This window comes from Hippopotamus amphibius, chromosome 17, assembly GCF_030028045.1.
Source record: "Hippopotamus amphibius kiboko isolate mHipAmp2 chromosome 17, mHipAmp2.hap2, whole genome shotgun sequence".
Classification (NCBI taxonomy): domain Eukaryota; kingdom Metazoa; phylum Chordata; class Mammalia; order Artiodactyla; family Hippopotamidae; genus Hippopotamus; species Hippopotamus amphibius.
Genome location: NC_080202.1, coordinates 57996896 through 58017343, shown reverse-complemented (window position 1 = coordinate 58017343; position 20448 = coordinate 57996896). Strand labels below are relative to the sequence as shown.

The window sequence follows — 20448 nt, the reverse complement described above, 5'->3', positions numbered from 1 at the left end:
AGCCCAAGGGGATGGCACCCGCCCCCTCCCGGCCCGCTTCCCTCCCCCCACCCAGCCTCTGCCGTGGATTGGTGGAAACTGGCCCCAGCTGTTGCCCAGGCAACCAGTTAAGCCCGAGAGCAGCAGCCCCAGGGGCTATTGTGCTGCCCGTGGGCCCCTGAAGGGGACAGATCCGGCACCCTCCCCCACAGCTCCTACCACCCGGCACAGCTACTCATTCCTCTCTTGGGAAGTTTAAGGCTCTCCAAAGGGCAGGCAAAGGGCTCCAGAAAGAGTGGCAGCCACCAGCCCAGAGGGTCGCCAGCCCCCTCCCTGGATCCCGGGCGCAGCCTCCGCCCTGGCACAGAGCACGCTTGTTGGCAGCATCGTGGCAGGAGCGCAGTGCTGAGCCGGCTGCAAAGGAAGGGCCTGGAAGAGGAGCAGAAGGCGGCCGCTCAGGCTCCCACCCCTCCCCCCTCCCATTTTGGGGTGGGCTGGCTCTCCAGAAAAGAGGGCAAGGGTCTCAAAGAGGGGCCCGTGGGGAAACTGATATCATTTTCATGTTCTTCACTGGAAAACGTTCCCAGCATGCTCTGGGGAGGGTGATGGGCCTTTAGGGAGTTGGGGGCTGGGACCATCACACCCCCCCACCCAGGGTCAGGGTGAGCTAAGATGGCAGGGTTGGGCACAGAGCAGCTGCACCCGACCCTGTGCACCCCTGCACGGGAGCACCCCTGCCCAGAACAGGGTGGCCAGCTGGAGGCTGGTCCTCAGCAGGTATCCCACCCCCCTGCCCAACCAGCCCAAATCCAGGCATGGGGACGGGAGATGTCCTGTCACTCTCTGCCTTTAATTCACCTTCCCAAGAGGTCTCAGGTCTCTCGGTTTACCTCATTGGAAGGCTTCTTTTACCAGCTTCTGTCCTGCCTCCTAGTGTAATTTTTTCCATCTCAGAGTTCCACAGAGACACACAGCAGACCCAGCATCCCACCCTGACGGAGAAACAGGCAGAGAGCTAGGTGCCGTACAGGCTGGGTTAGTGCAGAGGACAAAGGAATAGAAAGAGGAGGGCGGGGTCTAGAGCCCAGGGGGTGTGTGTGTGGGTGGGTGGGTACTGGTAAGGCCTCACCTTTTCTGGGAGCAAGTAAGGCCTGGGCCAGATCTTCATGGGAGAGAGTCCTTCCAAGTTGATGAATTGAAATTGCGGTGGGGGGATGGGGCTCCTGAGAGATGCAGCTCAGAGTTTCTCCCGAGGCTGGGTCTTTAACTAGGGGGGTCAGAGCCCGCCCTCCCTTGCTCTCTGGATCCCAGGGACCAGCTTGATGCATTGATTTCAGCCCTGGGCTGGCACCGATAGACCCAGCAGCTCCACCCCCTTCTCTGGAGCCACAGAGAGAGCAGGAATTGGGTCTGGCACCTGCCTCGTCCGGGTTGGCAAAGATGCAGCTGTCCAGCCCAGCGGAAACCCCTCCTGGCTGTCCTGACCTTCACGCCTGGCTCCCCTCATCCACATCCACCATCCCTTGCCCACTGGCTGCCTGCCTGTCCTTCCCATGGGCTACATCACCTCCCTGGCCCAGCTCAGCAAGACAGAGCTTCAGTGTGACGGCGGGTCGGGGCCTCTGAGGGCATCCTGGCTTCCATGTGCAATGCTTTTCGATAGGAAGGTTATTGATGATTTAAAAAAAAAAAGATGATGCAAAGAGAACCCACTGCTCAGAAAATGGTCTTTCAGTAAACACACTTCTTAACTCCAGCCTCCTAAGGCTCTGCGTCAGTGTCTAGAAGTATGGCCCGCCTGCACTGGAACCTGCCACACTTCACCTAGGAGACAAGGCACCTGTGTTTTCTTAGCATCTTGGCAATTGTCATGTACACCGCAAGCTAAGATCTACCTACTAGAATTAGATGGATGGCATTTCAAGTGTGTAGGGATCAGGAAGGCCCCAGGTTACTGAGAAGACCCAGGAGGGTCACCTCTGACTCTCCATCTCGGAGAGGCCCCACCTCTTAGTAGTTCTAACTTGTGTTATCCCTGACACTCCTCTACTGATTTAGATGCTGGTTTTCCAGCAATACGCATTCTCTGTTCTCATTTTCTTAACCTGAGGGATTCTGGAGTGTGTGCATGCATGTATGTCTGTGTGCTGTGTAGGTGTGCATATGTGTGTGGTGTGTAGGTGTGTGTGTGTGTGTTTGGGTGTGTGGTGTGTAGGTGTGTGTGCATGTGTTTGGGTGTGTACGTGTGCGTGCATGTGTTTGTGTGTGTGGTGTGTTGGTGTGTGTGTGTGTGTTTGGGTGTGTGCTGTGCGTGAGTCTTGGAGCTGAGAGAGGAAGGATGGCGTTTGCTCTGCCCAGTCTTGGAGATGGAAGATCTGAAACAATGCGTCTGATTTTGCCCTGTGGATCTGGAAGCTCTGTAATTCCTCGAGAGCAAGTCTGAGCCAGAACAATTCCCAGAGGAGTGTTACTTCCCACCCGAGGCAAGAGTATCTGCGAGTGTAACCCAGGTGACGTGTCTGAGGTTTCCCGGCAGAGCCAGGGTTCAAATGCTGCTTTTCTGCTTGACTTTTCTTTCCACAACCCCATACTGTTTCTTCTGGGAGGCTATTTCAGTAGCCATAAGTGCTCCCTGTGGGGCAAGGAGTCTGTAGTGTTGGAAAAGCACGCTTGGGGCAGGATGCAGTTTCTGAATCTGTAGCGTGGATGATTAGACGCGGAATGGCAGAGGGGTGGGCTCCCAGCCCCAGCCTCAGCCCCGCCCGGGCTGCAGCTTCCCTGGCCCCTTCCTGAGCTAGGGTACCCCCGGACACTTAGACTGGGGAACAGGGAATCATGCATTTAGATTCCAGGCCACGCGTACTCAGGGGGGCCCAGCAATGATAAACAGGAAGGACTTGCTCCCTGAAGTAACTGACATGATATTGAAAGCTTCCCCTGAAGCCGGGCTGTCCCGAGGCGGCCCGCCCACTTTCCTGCCTCAGCACCCTCCATCATGCTGTCCCCCCACCCCGCCCACCAACCGAGGGCCTTCGGCATCCCAGTGCTGTCCACCTAACCCACTTCCCCTCCCCATAAAACCTGAGCTCACGACGGCCTCGCGCTGCCTGAGCACCTGCTCTTCCGGAGAAGGTGGTGGGAGGGAGGGACCAGCCAACAGCTCTGGGGGAGGGAGAAACCCAAGTCCAAATTCCAACCACCACTTACTAGCTCCGTGGCCTTAGCATAGTTGCTGGACTTCTCCGAGCCTCGGTCCCCTCTTGTGTGAAATGGAGGTAACCCGAGTTAGCTTGTGGGGCTGCCGGGAGGGTGACACGGGTGGGACAGGGTAGGTCCTCAGGAAATGTCAGCAGAGACCCTCACACCTGGCTGTAAACAGCCCCCTGCTCACCCACAGCCTTCTGATGCAGGGAGGTGGTGGCCTGGGGAATTATCAGTGCTGCTTGCCCCCTCTGGGGCTGGAGTCCCGGACACTCTGCTTGGGGACCTGAGTGCCTGCTCTGGTCCCACTGTGCCACCCAGGGGACCTGGCCAAAGCCAGTGGACTCTCGGAGGACTGCAGGGTCAGAGCCTGGCCACCAGGAGGCAGCAAGGCCTCTATGAGTGGGGGGCTGAGCGTGGAGGCGGGGCTGGGGGTGGGCGTCCAGGTAGCTCCAGCCCCAGAAGCGGGATTGGACTTAGGATGCCCAGAGACGGGCTCTGAGACATTCCCCAAGGGCAAGCATGGGAAGCGAGTGCTGGCTGAGCCTCCGGTCTTCTCTGAGTCCGTCCATACGTTGTCCTGGGTGCCCACTGTGGGCTGCACTGGTCACTCTTCCCCAAGTGGGGTGGGGGAGCTGGCCGGGCACAGATTCCAGCCTCTCCAAAGGGCGAGCCTCGCCAGATGGTGCTTATTTGCCAGTGACTGATTTTCCTTGAAGGAGGGTCCACTTCACCAGGGCCAGGAAAACAGCAGCTTGCAAGGGGCCACTGGGTCTGGGTTTCCCAGCACTGCTGGCAGGCTGGTCTGGCTTATCCCGGTGGACACGGCTGGCACTGGGCACAGCTTACTGCCATCCTTCCAGGCCAGCAGCCCCCCTGGGTTGCCTCCTTCTCATCCCACCGCCCGCAGCCCCTGCAGGACTGAGTCCTTCAAACCTGGCCCATGAGGCTTCTCTCCAGATCTGGGTCCTGCCCAGGGTGGCCTCAGCTCTCCCTCCCCAGCACTGGTTTCCCCTCCCCCTCTCTGAGTCAGCTCCTGGAATCCATCTGCCTTTCCCCCAAAGTCCTCGCCCCCAAGGTCTGACCGCCAGACTGAGCCCAGGCCGGTTCCCAGTGCCCTTGGAGCACGAGGCAGCCCATCCAGAGCCCTGATGCTACCCCCTCCCTGAGGTCTCCCTCTCAGCCTGGCCCCTTCCCCTGCCTGTGTGCCCTCGCAATCCTGGCTTGCTCCAGGCAGCAACTACTGTACAGGCTTATTCTCCCGCAGCCTCTGCCCCACCCTCTCCTTCCTCCTCCTCCCTCCTCCCACCACCCAACTGCTCTGCACTGACTGGTGGCTCAGCACCCTGGAAGAATCGTGGGGCAAACAACCGTGCGGAGAGCTGGCGATGCTGAGAGGGAGCTGCAGGGACCCCCAGAAGAAGCCACAGGGAGACTCAGGACTCAAGACCCAGAAACATGAGGCTCGCAGGACAAGAGACAGGTAAAGCATCTAGGACCAGGGTGGGTGGGGAGGGTAAGGTGGCAGGGCCAGTAAGGGATCTAGGGTCCGGGAGTGGGGAGCTTGAAGTAGATGCGGAAACATCAAAAGCTGGAATGTGAAACCTAAAATCCTAAAGTGTGGGCTGAGGGGGGCAGGGACCAGAGCATGTGGCTGGTCCTCATCCCAGACGGGCCACCAGCCAGCTGCGTGTGATGGCAGGCAGGGCACCTTACCCCCTCTGGACTCAGGTTCCCCATCTGAAAACCAGGGCCATTCCAGCTCCAATAGTTTTAGAAGAGGGATGCTCTTTAGCGTAGAAAGGAGGGGAACTTCGTGACAGCTCTCCTTAAAGAGGGGGGCGGCTGTTTGGTAGAGCAGTGCAGCTGCCGTGAGTTACCGTGGATCAGGATCACCCAGGATGCTATAAAAACACAGCTGCTCAAGGAACTACCCTGGCAGTCCAGTGGTTAAGATTCTGCCCTTCCAGTGCAGGGCGGGGGGCGGTTCGATCCCTGGTCAGGGAACTGAGATTCCGCAAGCCGTGCTGGGCGGCCAGAAAAGGAAAATTAAAAAACAACAAGAAAAACAAACAAAAAACACAGCTGCTCGAGCCCCAGTCCCGACCCTCTGGCTCAGGATGCCTGGACCCTGAGGCTTAGGAACCCTGTATTTCACAAGTGCCCCACCCCCACCCCCAACTGTAACTAGCAGTAACTGTTTTAGGGCCCTGCTTTCCAGGCTGAACATCCAACGGGAGCAATGGTTTGAGAAATAAGAAACACCACAGAGTACTTCTTCTCATCTGTGGGGGAGCCAGGCCACTGAGGGGGTGGGAAGGGGTGGAGTGAGCTTGGCAAGAGGGATTACCATTTGGCTGGACCTGACTAGGGGGTTCTGCACAGAGCAGGGGTAAGTAAAGACCTCAGGGTCAGAGCCAGGGTCAGGGCGGGGCTGTTGCCAGGCCAGGCTGGGAAGAGACCAAATGCTCTAACCTACCCTTCCGCCCTTCCTAGCTGGCCAGCTACAGGTGACCCTGCTGCCCACACCCAACGGCAGTGGGTTGAGCCAGGAGTTTGAAGACCACTGGCCGGAGATCCCAGAGAGGTCCCCGTGTGTGGCCGGGGTCATCCCTGTCATCTACTACAGCGTCCTGCTGGGCCTAGGGCTGCCTGGTGAGTGGGGAGCTGGGTCTGGGGTCCCGGGGTTGGCCAGAAATTGAGGTCCTCCTTCAATGGGTGCCAATCCTCTGGGCTGACCCCTGAGATCCAGGATTGTAGACCCCAAGGCTTCCCTTGCCTTTGGGGGGTAATCTGGGTCACTGGAGAGCTAAGCGTAGTGGAGAGTAAAAGTGAGGGGCCAAGAGTCGGGGTGCTCTATAGATAAACCCAAGTTTTCACCAGAGCAGAGAGCCCCTTTTTACCCCCAGGAATGGGCATTTGCTAGGATGACAAAGTTCACGCAGGACTGCCCTCAGCTCCATTGAAAGCTTCCCGTAACATCCACTGCGTTCAGGGAGCAGAGCTGGGGGCCAGGTGCAGAGTGGATGCAGGAAAGGACGGGTGGAATTAGGGAACTGTCCATCCCTGTCCATCACCAGGGAAGCCAGTGTGTAAGGCAGTGGCCTACAGTACGAGGCTGGACAAGGCAGGGCTGACCTGGTTAACTTTCCAGACAAAGTGAGTTTTAAGAAGGGTCTGAAAGGAGGAAAGAGAAGCCAGAACCAGCAGGTGGGGAAGGATGATGAGAAAGCAAATCCTGGCAGCCCTGCTAACACCTCTGACCTCTTCCCTCCCTAACCTCGGTGGCCGTCAGTCAACCTCCTGACCACAGTGGCGCTGGCCCGCCTTGCCGCCAGGACCAGGAAGCCCTCCTACTACTACCTCCTGGCACTCACGGCCTCGGATATCGTCACCCAGGTGGTCATCGTGTTCGTGGGCTTCCTCCTGCAGGGAGCCGTGCTGGCCCGGGAGGTGCCCCAGGCCGTGGTGCGCACAGCCAACATCCTGGAGTTTGCCGCCAACCACGCCTCAGTCTGGATTGCTGTCCTGCTCACAATCGACCGGTACAGCGCCCTGTGCCACCCCCTGCGCCATCGGGCCACCTCGTCCCCAGGCCGGACCCGCCGGGCCATTGCCGCTGTCCTCGGTGCTGCCCTGCTGACCGGCATCCCCTTCTACTGGTGGCTGGACGTGTGGAGGGACGCGGACCCTCCCAGCACACTGGACGAGGTCCTCAAGTGGGCTCACTGCCTCATCGTCTATTTCATCCCTTGTGGCGTTTTCCTGGTCGCCAACTCAGCCATCGTCTGCCAGCTACGGAGGCGGGGCCAGAGCGGGCCATGGCCCCGGGTGGGCAAGAGCACCGCCATCCTCCTGGGCGTCACCACACTCTTCGCCCTCCTTTGGGCACCCCGGATCTTTGTCATGCTCTACCACCTGTACGTGGCCCCAGTCTACCGGGATTGGAGGGTCCACCTGGCCTTGGATGTGGCCAACATGGCGGCCATGCTCAACACCGCAGTCAACTTTGGCCTCTACTCCTTTGTCAGCAAGACTTTCCGGGCCACTGTCCGAGAGGTCATCCATGACGCCCACCTGCCCTGCATCCTGGGGTCACGGCCAGTGGGCACAGTGGCGGAGCCTGTGCTGAAGCCTCCAGGACTCCCCAAAGGGGCAGAATTGTAGAAGAGGAGCCCATGTGGGGACCTTGGGGTGGCTCATGGCCAGATTACAGGGGTCTTTGAGGCTGCTCCCACAAAACTTTATCAACACCCTACTTTGCCATCTGGGGATGGGGGGAGAGGCTGCTTCCTTCAGGAGTGGCTTCCCAGGAGGCTAAATCAATGTTGGTTGAATGGATGAATGAGTGAGTGAGTGAATGAACAGATGGATGGATGGATGAATATGACTTGTTTCCAGCCCACCCCTTCCTGGAGCCCACCTCTCATTCCTTGAATTGATTACTTCTCTGCCTTCTAGTGGCAATGCCATGGAGAGAGGAAGATGTCCACGGGACTCCAGGCCTTTCCTGGGCTAGGGGAACCAAATGTGGGATGGGCTGAACAACAGGAGAGGGGCTGCCTGGGAAAGGGAGTGGTCTTAAGCAGATTCAATGCCCCAGCCCTGGGGCAACATAAGCTCTGGGGTCTCCAGCGTCCTGGACCGATTAACTCCCTGCCCTGGAGCCAGAACAGGTTCAGGGGCCCAGAATAGCCCTGGGCTGCACTTTTCATGGTTGCTGAGGACCAGGATTAAGAAAAAGATGCCCTCTTAGCTCAGAGGCCAAAGGAGCTGGAAGGGGGCCTTGGCCACGCCCCTAAGCTCACTCCACTTGGAGAAGAAGCCTCTTTCTCCACCAAGGGGAGGAAGGGAGATGGCTCAGCAGATCTGAGACCATGAGGGGCTCTGCTCGGCCCCTCCCAGCCTCTCTCCTCTCAGCCCTGCCAGCCTGGAGAGGCAGCTGGGAGAGATTAGCAGACAAACCTCCCACCTGCTCCAGGCATTGGGTAAACACATTAGCGATCTGCTTTCTGCTTTTCGATCAGACTGAGCTGACCTTTCCCCTGAATGGGAGGTCCAGGCAGGCCTCCACCAGCACCCAACCCCTTAATGGGATCACAGAAGCAAAAGAGCTAGATGTGTGCCGGGCAAACAGTCAGTGCAAAATAAATGCACTTGGCTTTCCCCCTTTCCTCTCTACTTCTCCCCACAGCAGGAATGTCCAGGAAGGGACTTTCAGCCACACCCAGAAGGAGAGAAAGGCAGGTCCCCAATCCTTTATCCACAATTCTAAACTCCAAAAAGCTCTAAACTTCAAAAACCAAGACTTTTTCCTGAGTTTGCCACAAACACATTTAGTGGCAAAACCTGACCACATATGTCTGGGTGCCGTCCCACTGCATAGGTTCCGCTGCAGACTCTCAGCGGCTGTGACTTTGTGACGATGCCCTACACCCTGCTAGAATCAAGATCTGTTACTTTATCTAAACCACACCTGATCTTCCCCTATTCTGAAAAATGCTGAGTTCTGAGATACCTCTGGTCCCAAGAGTTCAGAGAGAGGATTGAGGACCTGTAAGTCCCATCACTTTTGCCACAGCAAGGTGTCAGCTGGCCCTGGGAGGGTCTGGGGCATGGAGGATTCCCCCATTGTTACCGAACCAAACTTGGGTCCACTCACCTAAGCACAGTAAAGCCAATCTACTGACACCAGGTTGTCGTGAAGAAAAGTGCAGTGTTGATTGCAGGGCACCAAGCAAGGAGTCCAGGCAGTAAGTGCTCAAAAGGCTGTAACTCCCTGATGGCTTTTAGGGAAAGGTTTTTAGACAGGGTGAGGGAGAAGGTTGTGGGGTGCGTGATCAGCTCGTGGACACTCTTCTGATTAGTGGGTAGTGAGGTAAACAGAAGTCAACATCATCAACCTTCTGTTTCCAACCGGTCTGGAATCTACATGCTTGTGGTAGCAGAGAGTTAATTCCTTCCACCTTGGGGGGGTTTCAGGGTCCACAAAACAGCTCAAAGGACATGGCACAGAATATTAATCTATAGCCCTTGAGGAGGAACTTAAGGTCCTTGACCTTGTTTAATGACTAAACTATTATTATTTTGTCCTGTTTGACTGTTTTCCTTTTTTCCAACAAGTGTATTTCCATGTAATTTAACATACCAAATAAGGAGTTCAGGCCTTTTAAGCATGAGCTACCTGGACTCCTTGCTTGGTGCCTTGCAATAAACACTGCACTTTCCTTCACCACAATCAGTGTCAGTAGATTGGCTTTACTGTGACCCAAGTTTGGTTCAGTTGCACTATGTGCACACAGATGTGTCCCTGGGTGGGGCTGATGCACCTGAGCATCATTCCTTGCTTAAGGAGGAGGGGGTGCAAGTGCAGGTACCCCAAGAAGGGGCACAAGAAGATGAAATGATGCCTCCCCCAGCCCAGCCCCAGGGGCCAAGTCTGCCCTAGAGAGGGAGGTGTTGGGAAGAAAGGTGCCTTTTGATGCAGAATCAAATGGAACCTTGTGAGGAAGAGACCCCCTTCCCACTCAATAGGAAACCTGCAGGGCCATGCAGGAGAGCTGCCCAGTATCAGGAGAGACCCTTGCCGTGGAAGGCAACTTCAGTGGGGCAAGACAGGAAGCATGGGACTTCCCTGGTGGTCCAGTGGTTGGGACTTCATGCTGCCACTGTGGGTTCGATCCCTGGTTGGGGAACTAGGATCCCGCATGCTGAGCGGCCAAAAAAAAAAAAGAAGAAGAAGACGGGAAGCCTCTTTCAACAGGCTGGTGGGCTGTCTTCAAGGAGACAAAAGGATTCACTTACCTGTCCCAAAACACCGGGGAAATCAGGAAATTCCAGAAACAGGTAAGGAGGCTTTATTGAAGCAGGTAGCATTTTGCACTGGTGGGGGATTCAAACCACAGGAATGTGGGTGTCACTATTATTGTGACCTCACTTGTACACAGGCTGGAGTGACATCAGTGTTTTCAAATAACCTAGTATCCTGAGTATTGCAACCATTTTATGGAGAGAAGAAACAGAGGCACAGAGAGGTTCAACAATACACACGTGGCCCTAAGCTGCTCAAGAGCAACACTGAGACTCAAATTCATGTCTACTGGTCCCTGGTTCATTCTCTGTCCACCCATCACCTTGCAGGTGGTCTCAGGTGGAGAAGATTAGAGGAAGGGCAGCTTCAGGGCTGTTTGCATCACTTTGAACTTTTTGATCCTGGTCTTAACAGATTTGGGTACCAATATCATATTTCTCTAATAACATGCATCAGGTAGCAGTTCCTTTTTGACATTCTGGTAACCTTTAATAAAAGGAAGAGATTGTCACTGTGAAAAGTATGTCACTGAAATGGGAATAAAAAGTATTCTTAAAACTGCCCATGTTTCCTTTCCACATTTTTATCATTAAACGCTCAATGGCTTCTGGAGAACAAGATTGCAGGGGTGTGGGTTACTCTTCTCACCTCCATCCCATCTGCTACAAAAATCCTTTTGGGATTCTCAGTTTTTTCCTTCCCCTGCCCCACACTTTCCATTTTATCAGTTGACCTTATGTTCTATCTTTAACCCTTTGTTAATATTTGAGGACAGTTATTTTTCTAGCATCTTTCATGTATTTCCAAATCTATAGATGATTTTTGCTAGTTTGGAAGTTGGCTGACAAATTGCTTCATGATCTCTATATCCATGTGTATTCATTTCCTAGAGCTGCCATAACAAAATACCATAGACTGCATGGCTTAAATAACAGAAATTCATTTTCTTAAAGGTTTTGCAGGCTGGAAGTCCAAGATCAAGGTGTGGGCAGGTTTGGTGTCTTCTGAGGCCTCTTCCCTTGGCTGGCAGATGGCGGTCTCCTCTCTGTGTCTTCAAAAGCTCTTTCCTCTTTGTGGGCACATCCCTGGTGTCTCTGTGTGTCTCCTAATCTCCTCTTCTCTTAAGGACACCAGCCAGGTTGGATGAGTGCCCGCCCTAATGACATCATTTTAATTTAATCATCTCTTTAAATTCACATTCTGAGGTACAAGGTAGCGGAATTAGGGCTTCACCTATGAATTTAGGGAGACACGATCCTGCCCATAACGGTATGACACTATGATTATCTTATTTTTTTTTCTTTTTTATCCTTTTTTAATTTTTTAAATTTATTTATTTATTTTTGGCTGGGCTGCGAAGCAGCTTGTGGGATCTCAGTTCCCCAACCAGGGATCAAACCCGCGCCCCCTGCAGTGGAAGCACAGAGCCCTAACCCCTGGACCGCCAGGGCACTCCTTCCAGTTTTTGATAAAGGAATTTTTCTCTTAGCTTTATAGGAAATGTCCCTCCACTTTTCTTTCTGGTTGGTGTAGCAGGATCCAACGTCAGTCTTGTATCTTTAAATATGACCACTCCTTTCTTTCTGGATTCTTTGAAGATCTTGACGTTGATGAAACTGTAATGAAGAAGTATCTGTGGACGTGTCTTCCTTCTAGAAGCTTCCCGGCGTCTGCAACGGCGCTTTTAAATTCCACCTGGAGAGCATCTTTTCGTTCAGAAGAATTTTTTTCATTTTGCTAATGGTGATTGGGTTGCTGCCCCCCTTTTCCCGCAGCCCCTCTTATCTGCTCTTGGGCAGGAGGATAAATACGCTATGTGCCACGTTTCCGGGGTTCTCTTCAGGGCTCTAACCACCAACAGCGATTTTTTTTTCCATGCTGCGTTGGGCTTAAAGTTTGCACAGCTTCTCCAGCATTACCAGAGATTCCGTCTTATCTACACTTACGGCCTCCGCTCCCTCACGTGACTGTCAGCGATCTCGCTCCTCCAGCCCCGCCCCTGCCTCCCCCACCCCCGCCCCGCCCCGTGCACATCCAGCCAGCTTCAGGCTCGTTGGGGAAAGGGCCCCGCAGCTGTCCACGTGCTCCTGGGATGGGGGAGGGTGGGAGGGGAGAAGCAGCCAGGCTTCTGGAGGATCTACTGTTTTCAGCAACCAGGCCCAGGGGAGGGGGCACCCCCACCCGGGGCTACCCACCCCCCCACACACACCCCCCCCACCAAGGAGCAAAACTATACTTATTCACTGAATTAAACGTTGAGCGCCTTGGTCGGCCAGGTTATAGATGTGCCGGCAGGGACAGTGGGACAGGCTTTGACATGGGGGTGTCTTGGACACCTTGGCTCCCCCACCCCCGAAGCCCTGTCTCCCTTTGTCAGGGGGGAAGCGTGGGCTCCTCCGAGGGTCTCGCGGCCCGGCCTCCCCCTTCGGCCTGTCGCCGCGGGCTCCGACAGCAGGCGGCGCTGCAGGACTGGCGGGGCGCAGGGCCCGGCCCGTGGCCGGGGGCGGGGCTGGACGCCAGCTGCAAGTGAGTGTGGAGGGACGGTGTCCGCCCCGCGGGCTGCAGCTGGGCGGGAGGGCTCAGCTGTTCCCCTTGTCACTCCCCTCCACCCTGAAGCCACCAAGCCACGTCCTTCCGCCAAGCTGGGGGGTGGTGGGGGGGGGGCGGCAGGTCCCTGCAGTTTTCTCAGATCCTGCTGGCGGTTGGAAAGGTTTCCAGCGCAGGGCACTGTGTGAAGGGCCCTTTCATGGCCCTCGGCCCTCCCCGCGCCAGGGGCAGGGTCCGGCCAGCCCCCCTCCACCCCGGCGCTGGTCTCAGCTTCGGCTGCCTGCCTTCCCCACGGCGGGGAGCCCCGCCTGCCTGGGTTCAGACCTCAGGGGTCCCGCGTTCCACCAGCACTCGCTGTCCACGGCAGCCCCTTGGGCCTCCTGCCCACTAAGGGCGTGTGAGCCTTGGCGCCAGCCCCACACGACAAGGATGGAGGGAAAGGGGCCGGGAGGTGAGGAGGGAGGGAGCCTGCCAAACCCCACAGTGAGTCATGGGCAGAGCTGGGACCAGGGCGGAGGGGACCAGGGTGGGGCTCCCACAGGGCTGCCTGCCCTCTAGCCGTGGGGGCCTGGGGAGGCTCTGGGAGCACCTTTGGGGGCAGGAAGCCAGGCCTGGGGTGCCATGCAGGGGCCTCGCCCGTCATTTAGGGAAGAAGGGAAGGTGGGGTGAATCCAGAGCCTCCAGGCTCCCAGGCTTTCACCCCTCTACTCAAGGAGCCTGGAAAGGGGACACACCCTGGGGAGAGTAGGGGCTGCCGACCCGGCATTCCCTCACCTTCTCCTTGAAAGGAGAGCTCAGGCCATCCTCCAGGTCCTCCTGCAGAAAGTGGCTGAGGGCCTGACTCAGCCTCATGGCTGCTGTGAGGTTTCAGCCACAGAGCCCCCCACCTGCCCTCCTTTACCTCTGCTTTCTCCTCTGGGCAGAAGCAGGGAGGGGGTGGTGAGGACACAGTCGGTCTCCTTCCCGTAGGTCATCCCTGACCCCAGGTCCCCATTCCCCTGGCCGGGTGTGAGGGGCAGAGTCCTCCCACCCCTCCAGCTGAGCCTGGGCCGGGGCTCCTCCAGTTGGACCTTGGGCCCCCCCTGACCAGCCTCCCCCACTGCCAGACCCCCCACCTTGAGTCTGCCCTCTCCCCATGGCTGCTGGAGGTGGAAGAGTTAATGAGGTCTGTGATGTTTCCTTCCCGGGCTCCTCCTAGATGTATATTTAGCAGGCAGGACACGGCTGGCCAGGCCAGGCAGGAGAGGAATGCCCAGATGCCCTGGCACTCCAGCCCCCACCCCCCCCCCATCGGCCACACCACTCCTGGGACGGTGGGGGCGGGACGGTGGAGGGGAAGGGGGCAGGGATGTGGGAGTTGGCATTAAATGGAAGCCTGTGGTCTCAGAGAGGACTTCGAGGCCCCAGTGGAAGAGGGCAGGGCATTGCTCTTTCTCCAGGGAGAAAGACTGAGTGACCCGGTCTCCCATGGAGGCAGGAGGATAGTGGAAAAGAGGGCTGCGATCAGAGGGCTCACCGTGGCGGGGCACTGGGGCAGGGCTCGCTGGGATTTCCTTCTGCCTGCTGAGCCCCCATGCTGGCCCCGGGCCAGGGACTTTGGGAACTGAGGGTCTCTGGCAGGGTGCCCCTTGTGGTGCCCACCCGCTGGCTGGACGTGGTCAGAGGCGAGATGGCTGGGGAGCACTGTGCCAGAAGCTGCCACATGTCCACTTTGGGACGGCAGACATCGCCACCAGACATTGCGTGGGGTGGGTGGGGCTCGAGCAGAAGAGTTTTTCTAAGCTCTCTGTGGAGAGCGCTTCCAAGGGCCCCGCCCTCGGGAGTGTGATTTGAGAAGGAACTGGAGGTGGGCTGATTGCAGGGTATTTTGACTTTAAGAGCGTGGAAACTATGAAGCAAGTAATCCAGTTCCTCCAAGGACCTCTGGGACATTCTGTTCACAGGGACTAGGTTTTGTTTGCTTGTTTGTTTGTTTTTTAACTGGAGTGTCTGCACCCTTCCCAGAGACCCAGGGAGAATTCTACAAAGCTGGACCACTCAGCCCCAGGGCTTATCACCAGGGGCCCTCCCTTCTTCCCTGGGTGAATGGAGTCGTCCAGCCAGACCCCAGAGAGCCTCCCGCTTGTCCTAGAACTCGATTCCCTGAGCTGCTGAAACCCACTGAGGCCTGGGGTACCCGCACCTCTGGGTGGGGCTCCCTCAGCCAGCAGAGAGATGGGCCCTTCCAGAAAAGATCCAGGGATTGCCGGCCATCAAGACATGCCAGTGGGGACTTACCTGGGGTGCAGTGGTTGAGAATCCACCTGCCAATGTAGGGGACACGAGTTTGATCCCTGGTCAGGGAAGATCCCACATGCCTCAGAGCAACTAAGCCCGTGCGCCACAGCTACTGAAGCCCACCCACCTAGAGCCCATGCTCCACAATAAGAGAAGCCACCACACTAAGTTTGCACACGGCAAGGAAGAGTAGCCCCTGCTTGCTGCAACTAGAGAGAGCCCGCAAGCAGCAACAAGGACCCAACACAGCCAAAAATAAATAAATTAATTAAATTAAATAAAAAATTTTTTTAAAATAAAAAATAAAGGTTGTGCCCTGCCCCCTTCCATCCTGTTTCAGAGGCAGGAATTATTGCATCCATTTTCAAGATGGACATACTGAGGGTCAAAGAGTTAAAGCAATTGGCCTGAAGAACATGCCTAGTTAGTGGGGGTGGCAGGACTTGGATCTGGGCCTGTTTGTCTCTGGGTTCTGCTCATCTAACCATTGTGCAAGCCTCAGGGAGATGCTTGAGTTAGCATGGAGGCCGGGACCAGAAGGGAGTACCGTGCGCAGTCTGCAGGTCCAGACACACACGAGCACACATCTCTTTACTCTCACTCTTGGAGTCAAGTAAGAACAGGGAGTAGTTTGGTGCAACCAGAACCTGATGGGTGGGGGAGGGGGCTGTCGACCGTGGGAGATGAAGTTGGAATGGTGGTCTGGTGCCGGCATGGAGGCCTCTCTTTGTAGGCAGGCTGAGCTTCTGAAGGTTCTTAGGATCATGTTCTAGAAAGATCCCAGCGACAGCGTCATAGACGAAGAGTTGATGAGTTAGGAGGCTGGATATCCCTTAGGAGACCACTGGGATGGTCCAGGCTAGAAAGGGTGAGCCCAGGATGGAGGTCCCAGATGCTCCCGTGGGGTATGCTGAGTTTGGAAGAGACCCGGTGACGGAGGGAAAGCTCACCCTCTCTGTGGCCTCTGGAGCACTTGTGGGGAGCAGGAAGGTTGTGAAAGAGGCTGGACTTGGAGACAGAGGAGGATGTGTTGTGACATAATCTCTGATAAGACCATCCCTGTGTTACGCCCTGGGTTTCCACCACTACATAAATTGGCAGGGGAGGGGTTCAGCTCTCTCCCTGCCTCACAGTCATCCAGTGCCTGTCAGGGCTTAGCCCTGAGTCCAGGGATTCAGAGGTGTCCCTCCAAACTCTGGACAGGGACCCAGAGGTGGTCGGAAGGGAAGGGATGGTTGGGGGTGAGCACAGATCCACCCACCCTGGTGCACCCCTGTGGCCTGGCCTCTCCCCTCACCTCCCCTTACTCACTTTGCCACAGCTGGCGTTCGTAGTGCTGGGGGCGCTGGGGCCTGTCCTTACTTGGCTCACGTGACGGCCACACGTAAGGAGCCTGGGGGAGGCTGGCCCAAACACTGCCCTCTTTGGAGCTCAGATCAGTGGCCTGGAGCAGGGTCAGCTGCTGAGGTCAAGAGGCTGGAGCTGCGTCCCTTCTCTGAGCACCTCTGGTCCCAACCGCGAAACTTTCCACCTCGAAGCTTCCCACCTTCGATGCCTAGAATTCTGGGCTCTTCACCAACTCGGCCACATTCCTTAGCTCCTTTGACCCCAATATGGGAGAAATGAAGGCCACTCAAATGAGAGTAAGCAGAGGCTATTCACCCAGAGTGTGCTACGCAAGGAGTCAGCCACCATTACCTGCGTGGCACATGGTTCTAGTGGGACAAAGGGAAGGTGTCGGGTGTGCCCTGATTGGAAGCTGTGGGCGCAGGGAAGCCTGGGGGGCTCACGAGAAGTGGGGTGTCCTTGGGAACTCCCTGGTGGTCCAGTGGTTAGGACTCAGCGCTTTCACTGCCGGGGGCCTGGGTTCAATCCCTGGTCGGGGAACTAAGATCCTTCAAGCCTCACGGCCCAGCCAAAATAATAATAATAATAATAACAGTAGAAATGGGGTGTCCCTCGTGACTGGTTACAGTTGCATACCTGGCTTTCTCTGGTTGGTCCTAAATTGGAAGCCTGGATGAGTGTTAGGGAAGCTGTCAATCATTAATCAGTTTCTGGCCACTTGGGGTGATTGCTGCAAGGGTTATTGTTTGGCTTCCTGGACCACTTGTTGGAGATAGTGGTCTGATTTCCTGCAAGTCTGACTTACAGCTCGCAGGCCGGCTTCCTGGCTTGGTTGCTGCAGATTGTGGGTCAGAGTTCTATTTTTATAGATGCTCTGGCCATTGTCCATCTGTATATTCAGTCTCTCAACAACAACCCACAAATATCACTCTGGTTTTTCAAGCAAGCAAACTAGGAATTGAAAAGGCTAGCTGACCTGCCGAAGTCACAGAGCTAGTACGTTTCAGAACTTGGACAGGAGGCCGCCAGTTTTGTGCTTATATTTTTTCCTTTCAGTCTTCTGAAGGCAAGGGTCCTGCCCCCTAGCCTCCAGCTCCTATGCTCGTACTTTAAGCATGCTCTCAATAAATACTTATTAAAGGAAAGCATACTAATGTTTGAGGGAACCAAGTAGAAATGCAAAAAGAGGGACTTCCCTGACGGTCCAGTGGTTAAGACATTGCCTTCCAATGCAGGGGGTGTGGGTTCCCTCCCTGGTCGGGGAGCTAAGATCCCACATGCCCCCTGGCCAAAAAAACCAAAACAAAAACCAAAAGTAATATTGTAACAAATTCAATAAAGACTTTACAAAATGGTCCACATAAAAAAAAAAAGAAAAGACATGCAAAAAGAGAGTGTGAGCGGGGGAAGGGTGTGGGGGGTGGGGGGAGCGCTGGGACGGTGAGGGTTGGGGGGTGTGCCCTGGCGGTCCAGTGGTTAGGATTCCAGGCTTTAACTGCCATGGCCCGGGTTCAATCCCTGGTCGGGACATTGAGATTCCACAAGCCGCATGGCATGGCCAAAAATATACATAAAATAAAATAATAGAATAGAGTAAAATAAAATAAAGAGTGGGGGACCCTGGCTGAAGAGGCACCTGCAGCTAGAACTGCCAAGTTCTCCCTCTGGCATCCCCGTCCTCCCAGCTTGGAAGCTTAAACCACAGTTTGAGACCCATGAGTCTGGGCCAGCTGGACTGGGAGGGAACCAGCCTCTGGGAGATAAAAGTCATCTACCCACTGGTCTGTCCACCCTCCTGCCCACCCCCCTGTTATAATCAATGTGTTGGGGGCCCTGGTCTGACCTCGCTGAGTGACAGGAACAGCCAAGAGCTGAGAAGGACACTTCCTTCCAGGAGCTGGCCTGAGGGTATGGCCAGGTGGTGGGGACGGGAGCCTGAGGCCCTGTTGGAGGCAGAATTCTAAGCTTAGTGGCCCCGTGATCTCTGTCCCTGTCCTCAGGAATTACTCCGAGATTACATTATGTTACACAGTAAAAGAGATTCCCAGTGTGGAGAGAACCACACGGCAGGGGAGGGGCAGTGGCCTGGGGTCAGGTGGCCTGATAGGTCAGGTGATGGGGGGGGGGGTCAGACACCCCGGGGGGTCAGGTGACCCAGCTGCTAGTGTGTTCTGTACTCGCCCTGAGATTCCACAAGCCCTAGTTTCTGTATCTGTGAAGGGAGGCGTTGGCCTGAGTAATCTAACCCTTCCAATTATAATCCAGATGCCTGTGAGGCCAAGAGAGGCCAGGATTAAGGCCAGCTCCCCTGGGTTACGTCGGTCAGGTGGGTGTAGGTGGCTCCTCGGTCCCGTGGAAAGAAAGAAGCAGAAGAAATCATTTCTGGATGTGGGTGCGATGTCCCCCAGGCCCCAGTGATTCCCTCATGGCCCCCCCAGCCCCACGCCCCTGCAGCCTCAGTTCCTCTAGGACCTCAGGGTGGAAGTGCCGCACCTGTGAAGGAAAAAGATGTATGGCTGTTGACTTTTCCCAGGGCTTGGTTCCGCTTTCTCCCTGGCCCTACAGGAGGGGCGTGGTCACAACTGAAAAAGACTTCAGGGGACTTCTCTGGTGGCGCAGTGGTTAAGAATCCGCCTGCCAATGCAGGGGACACGGGTTCGAGCCCTGCTCTGGGAAGATCCCACATGCCGTGGAGCAACTAAGCCCAGGCACCACAACTACTGAGCCTGCGCTCTAGAGCCCGCGAGCCACAACTGCTGAGCCCGTGTGCCTGGAGCCCATGCTCTGCAACAAGAGAAGCCACTGCAGTGAGAAGGCCAGCACAGCAAAGAAGAGAAGCCCCCACTCGCCACAACTAGAGAAAGTCCGCGCACAGCAACAAAGACCCAATGCAGCCAAAATAAATGAATTCAAAAAAAGAAAAAAAAAGACTTCTGAATCCCAGAGCCTGGGGAGCATCCCGCCAAGCCTCTCACGGCACTCAAGGCTGTGCATCGGGAGTGTGAGCCGGGCCCCTCCCCACCCCCACTCATGGCCCTTCCGCCTCCCGGGTGGACGCAACTCACTACAGGAGAAAGGCAGTGGGTGGGGGCCCTCCACGCCATCTTTAGGCATTTCAGTGGCTCTGTGTCCTTCAGCTTTCTCTGTTCCTTCTTTTCTACAGAAAGTCGTCCCATGGAGGGCTTAGTCCCTGAAAAGCTAAGGAAAGAAAAAAGCACGCAACTTGAGATTATCGTACTAAGTGAAGTAAGTCAGATAAAGACAAATACCATGTGTTATCACTTATATGTGGAATCTAAAATATGACACAAATGAACTTATCTATGAAACAGACATAGAGAACAGACTTGTGGTTGCCAAGGGGGAGGAAGGTGGAGGGAGGAATGGAGTGGGAGGTTGAACGGGTGAGTGGATGCAAACTATTACATATAGAATGGATGAACAACAAGGTACTGTAGAGCACAGGGAACTATATTCAATATCCTGGAATAAACCATAAAGGAAAAGAACATAAAAAAGAATGTATGTATATGTATGTCTGAGTCACTCTGCTGTACAGCAGAAATGAACACAACATTATAAATCAACCATACTTCAACAAAACAATTTTTTTTATTTAAACAGAAAAAGAAAAGGTGTCATGTCTGGGCAGACAGAGGAGAGACACAGAAAACAAGCTGAGGATGCAGAGGGTGGAGTTCTGGGACAAAAGGAAGTCGTAACCCATTTAGCGGCCAGAGAGGCTGAGAAGAGACAGGATGAGAAGATGAAAAAGAAACAGGTCTTGGGAGACAAACTGCTCCTTCAGCGGAGGAGCAGCTGCTTGATGCCAAATCAGATTTGGCAAAGGGCACACAGTCTTCATTACGGACTCAGTTGTGGATTATTGGTGCTGATGGCGAGGCAGGAGCCATGGTCCACAGGCCTCTGTCACCTCTCCAGGCTTCGAGCAGTAGGTCCCCCAGCCTCTCTCCTCCAGGCTCGTCCCCTCCTCTCTCTGCAGCCAGAGTCACCCATTTATTACTTATTTATTTTAATTTTTTTTTTTAGTTTTTGGCCATACTGCGTGGCTTGTGGGATCTCAGTTCCCTGACCAGGGATGGAACCCAAGCCCCCTGCAATGGAAGCACGGAGTCCTAACCACTGGACCGCCAGGGAAGTCCCACCAGACTCATCTTTCTCAGTGCAGTCCTGACCCTGCATAATGTCACTACACAAAATCCTCTGGCAGCTTCCTATTGCCTCAGGTGAAGTCCTGCTCCTTTCGGGTCCTGGCTCCCAGCCTC

The 20448-nt window shown here is 55.4% G+C and overlaps 1 protein-coding gene across 1 annotated transcript; it reads left to right on the top strand.

The window, feature by feature from the left end:
* Positions 1 to 4568: 4568 nt before the first annotated feature.
* On the top strand, positions 4569 to 7347 carry GPR142 (G protein-coupled receptor 142). Its single transcript, XM_057717263.1, is given in 4 exon segments — positions 4569 to 4610; positions 4612 to 4663; positions 5677 to 5835; positions 6476 to 7347. Coding segments are annotated over 4 exon segments (1125 nt in total).
* The last annotated feature ends 13101 nt before the right edge of the window (positions 7348 to 20448 follow it).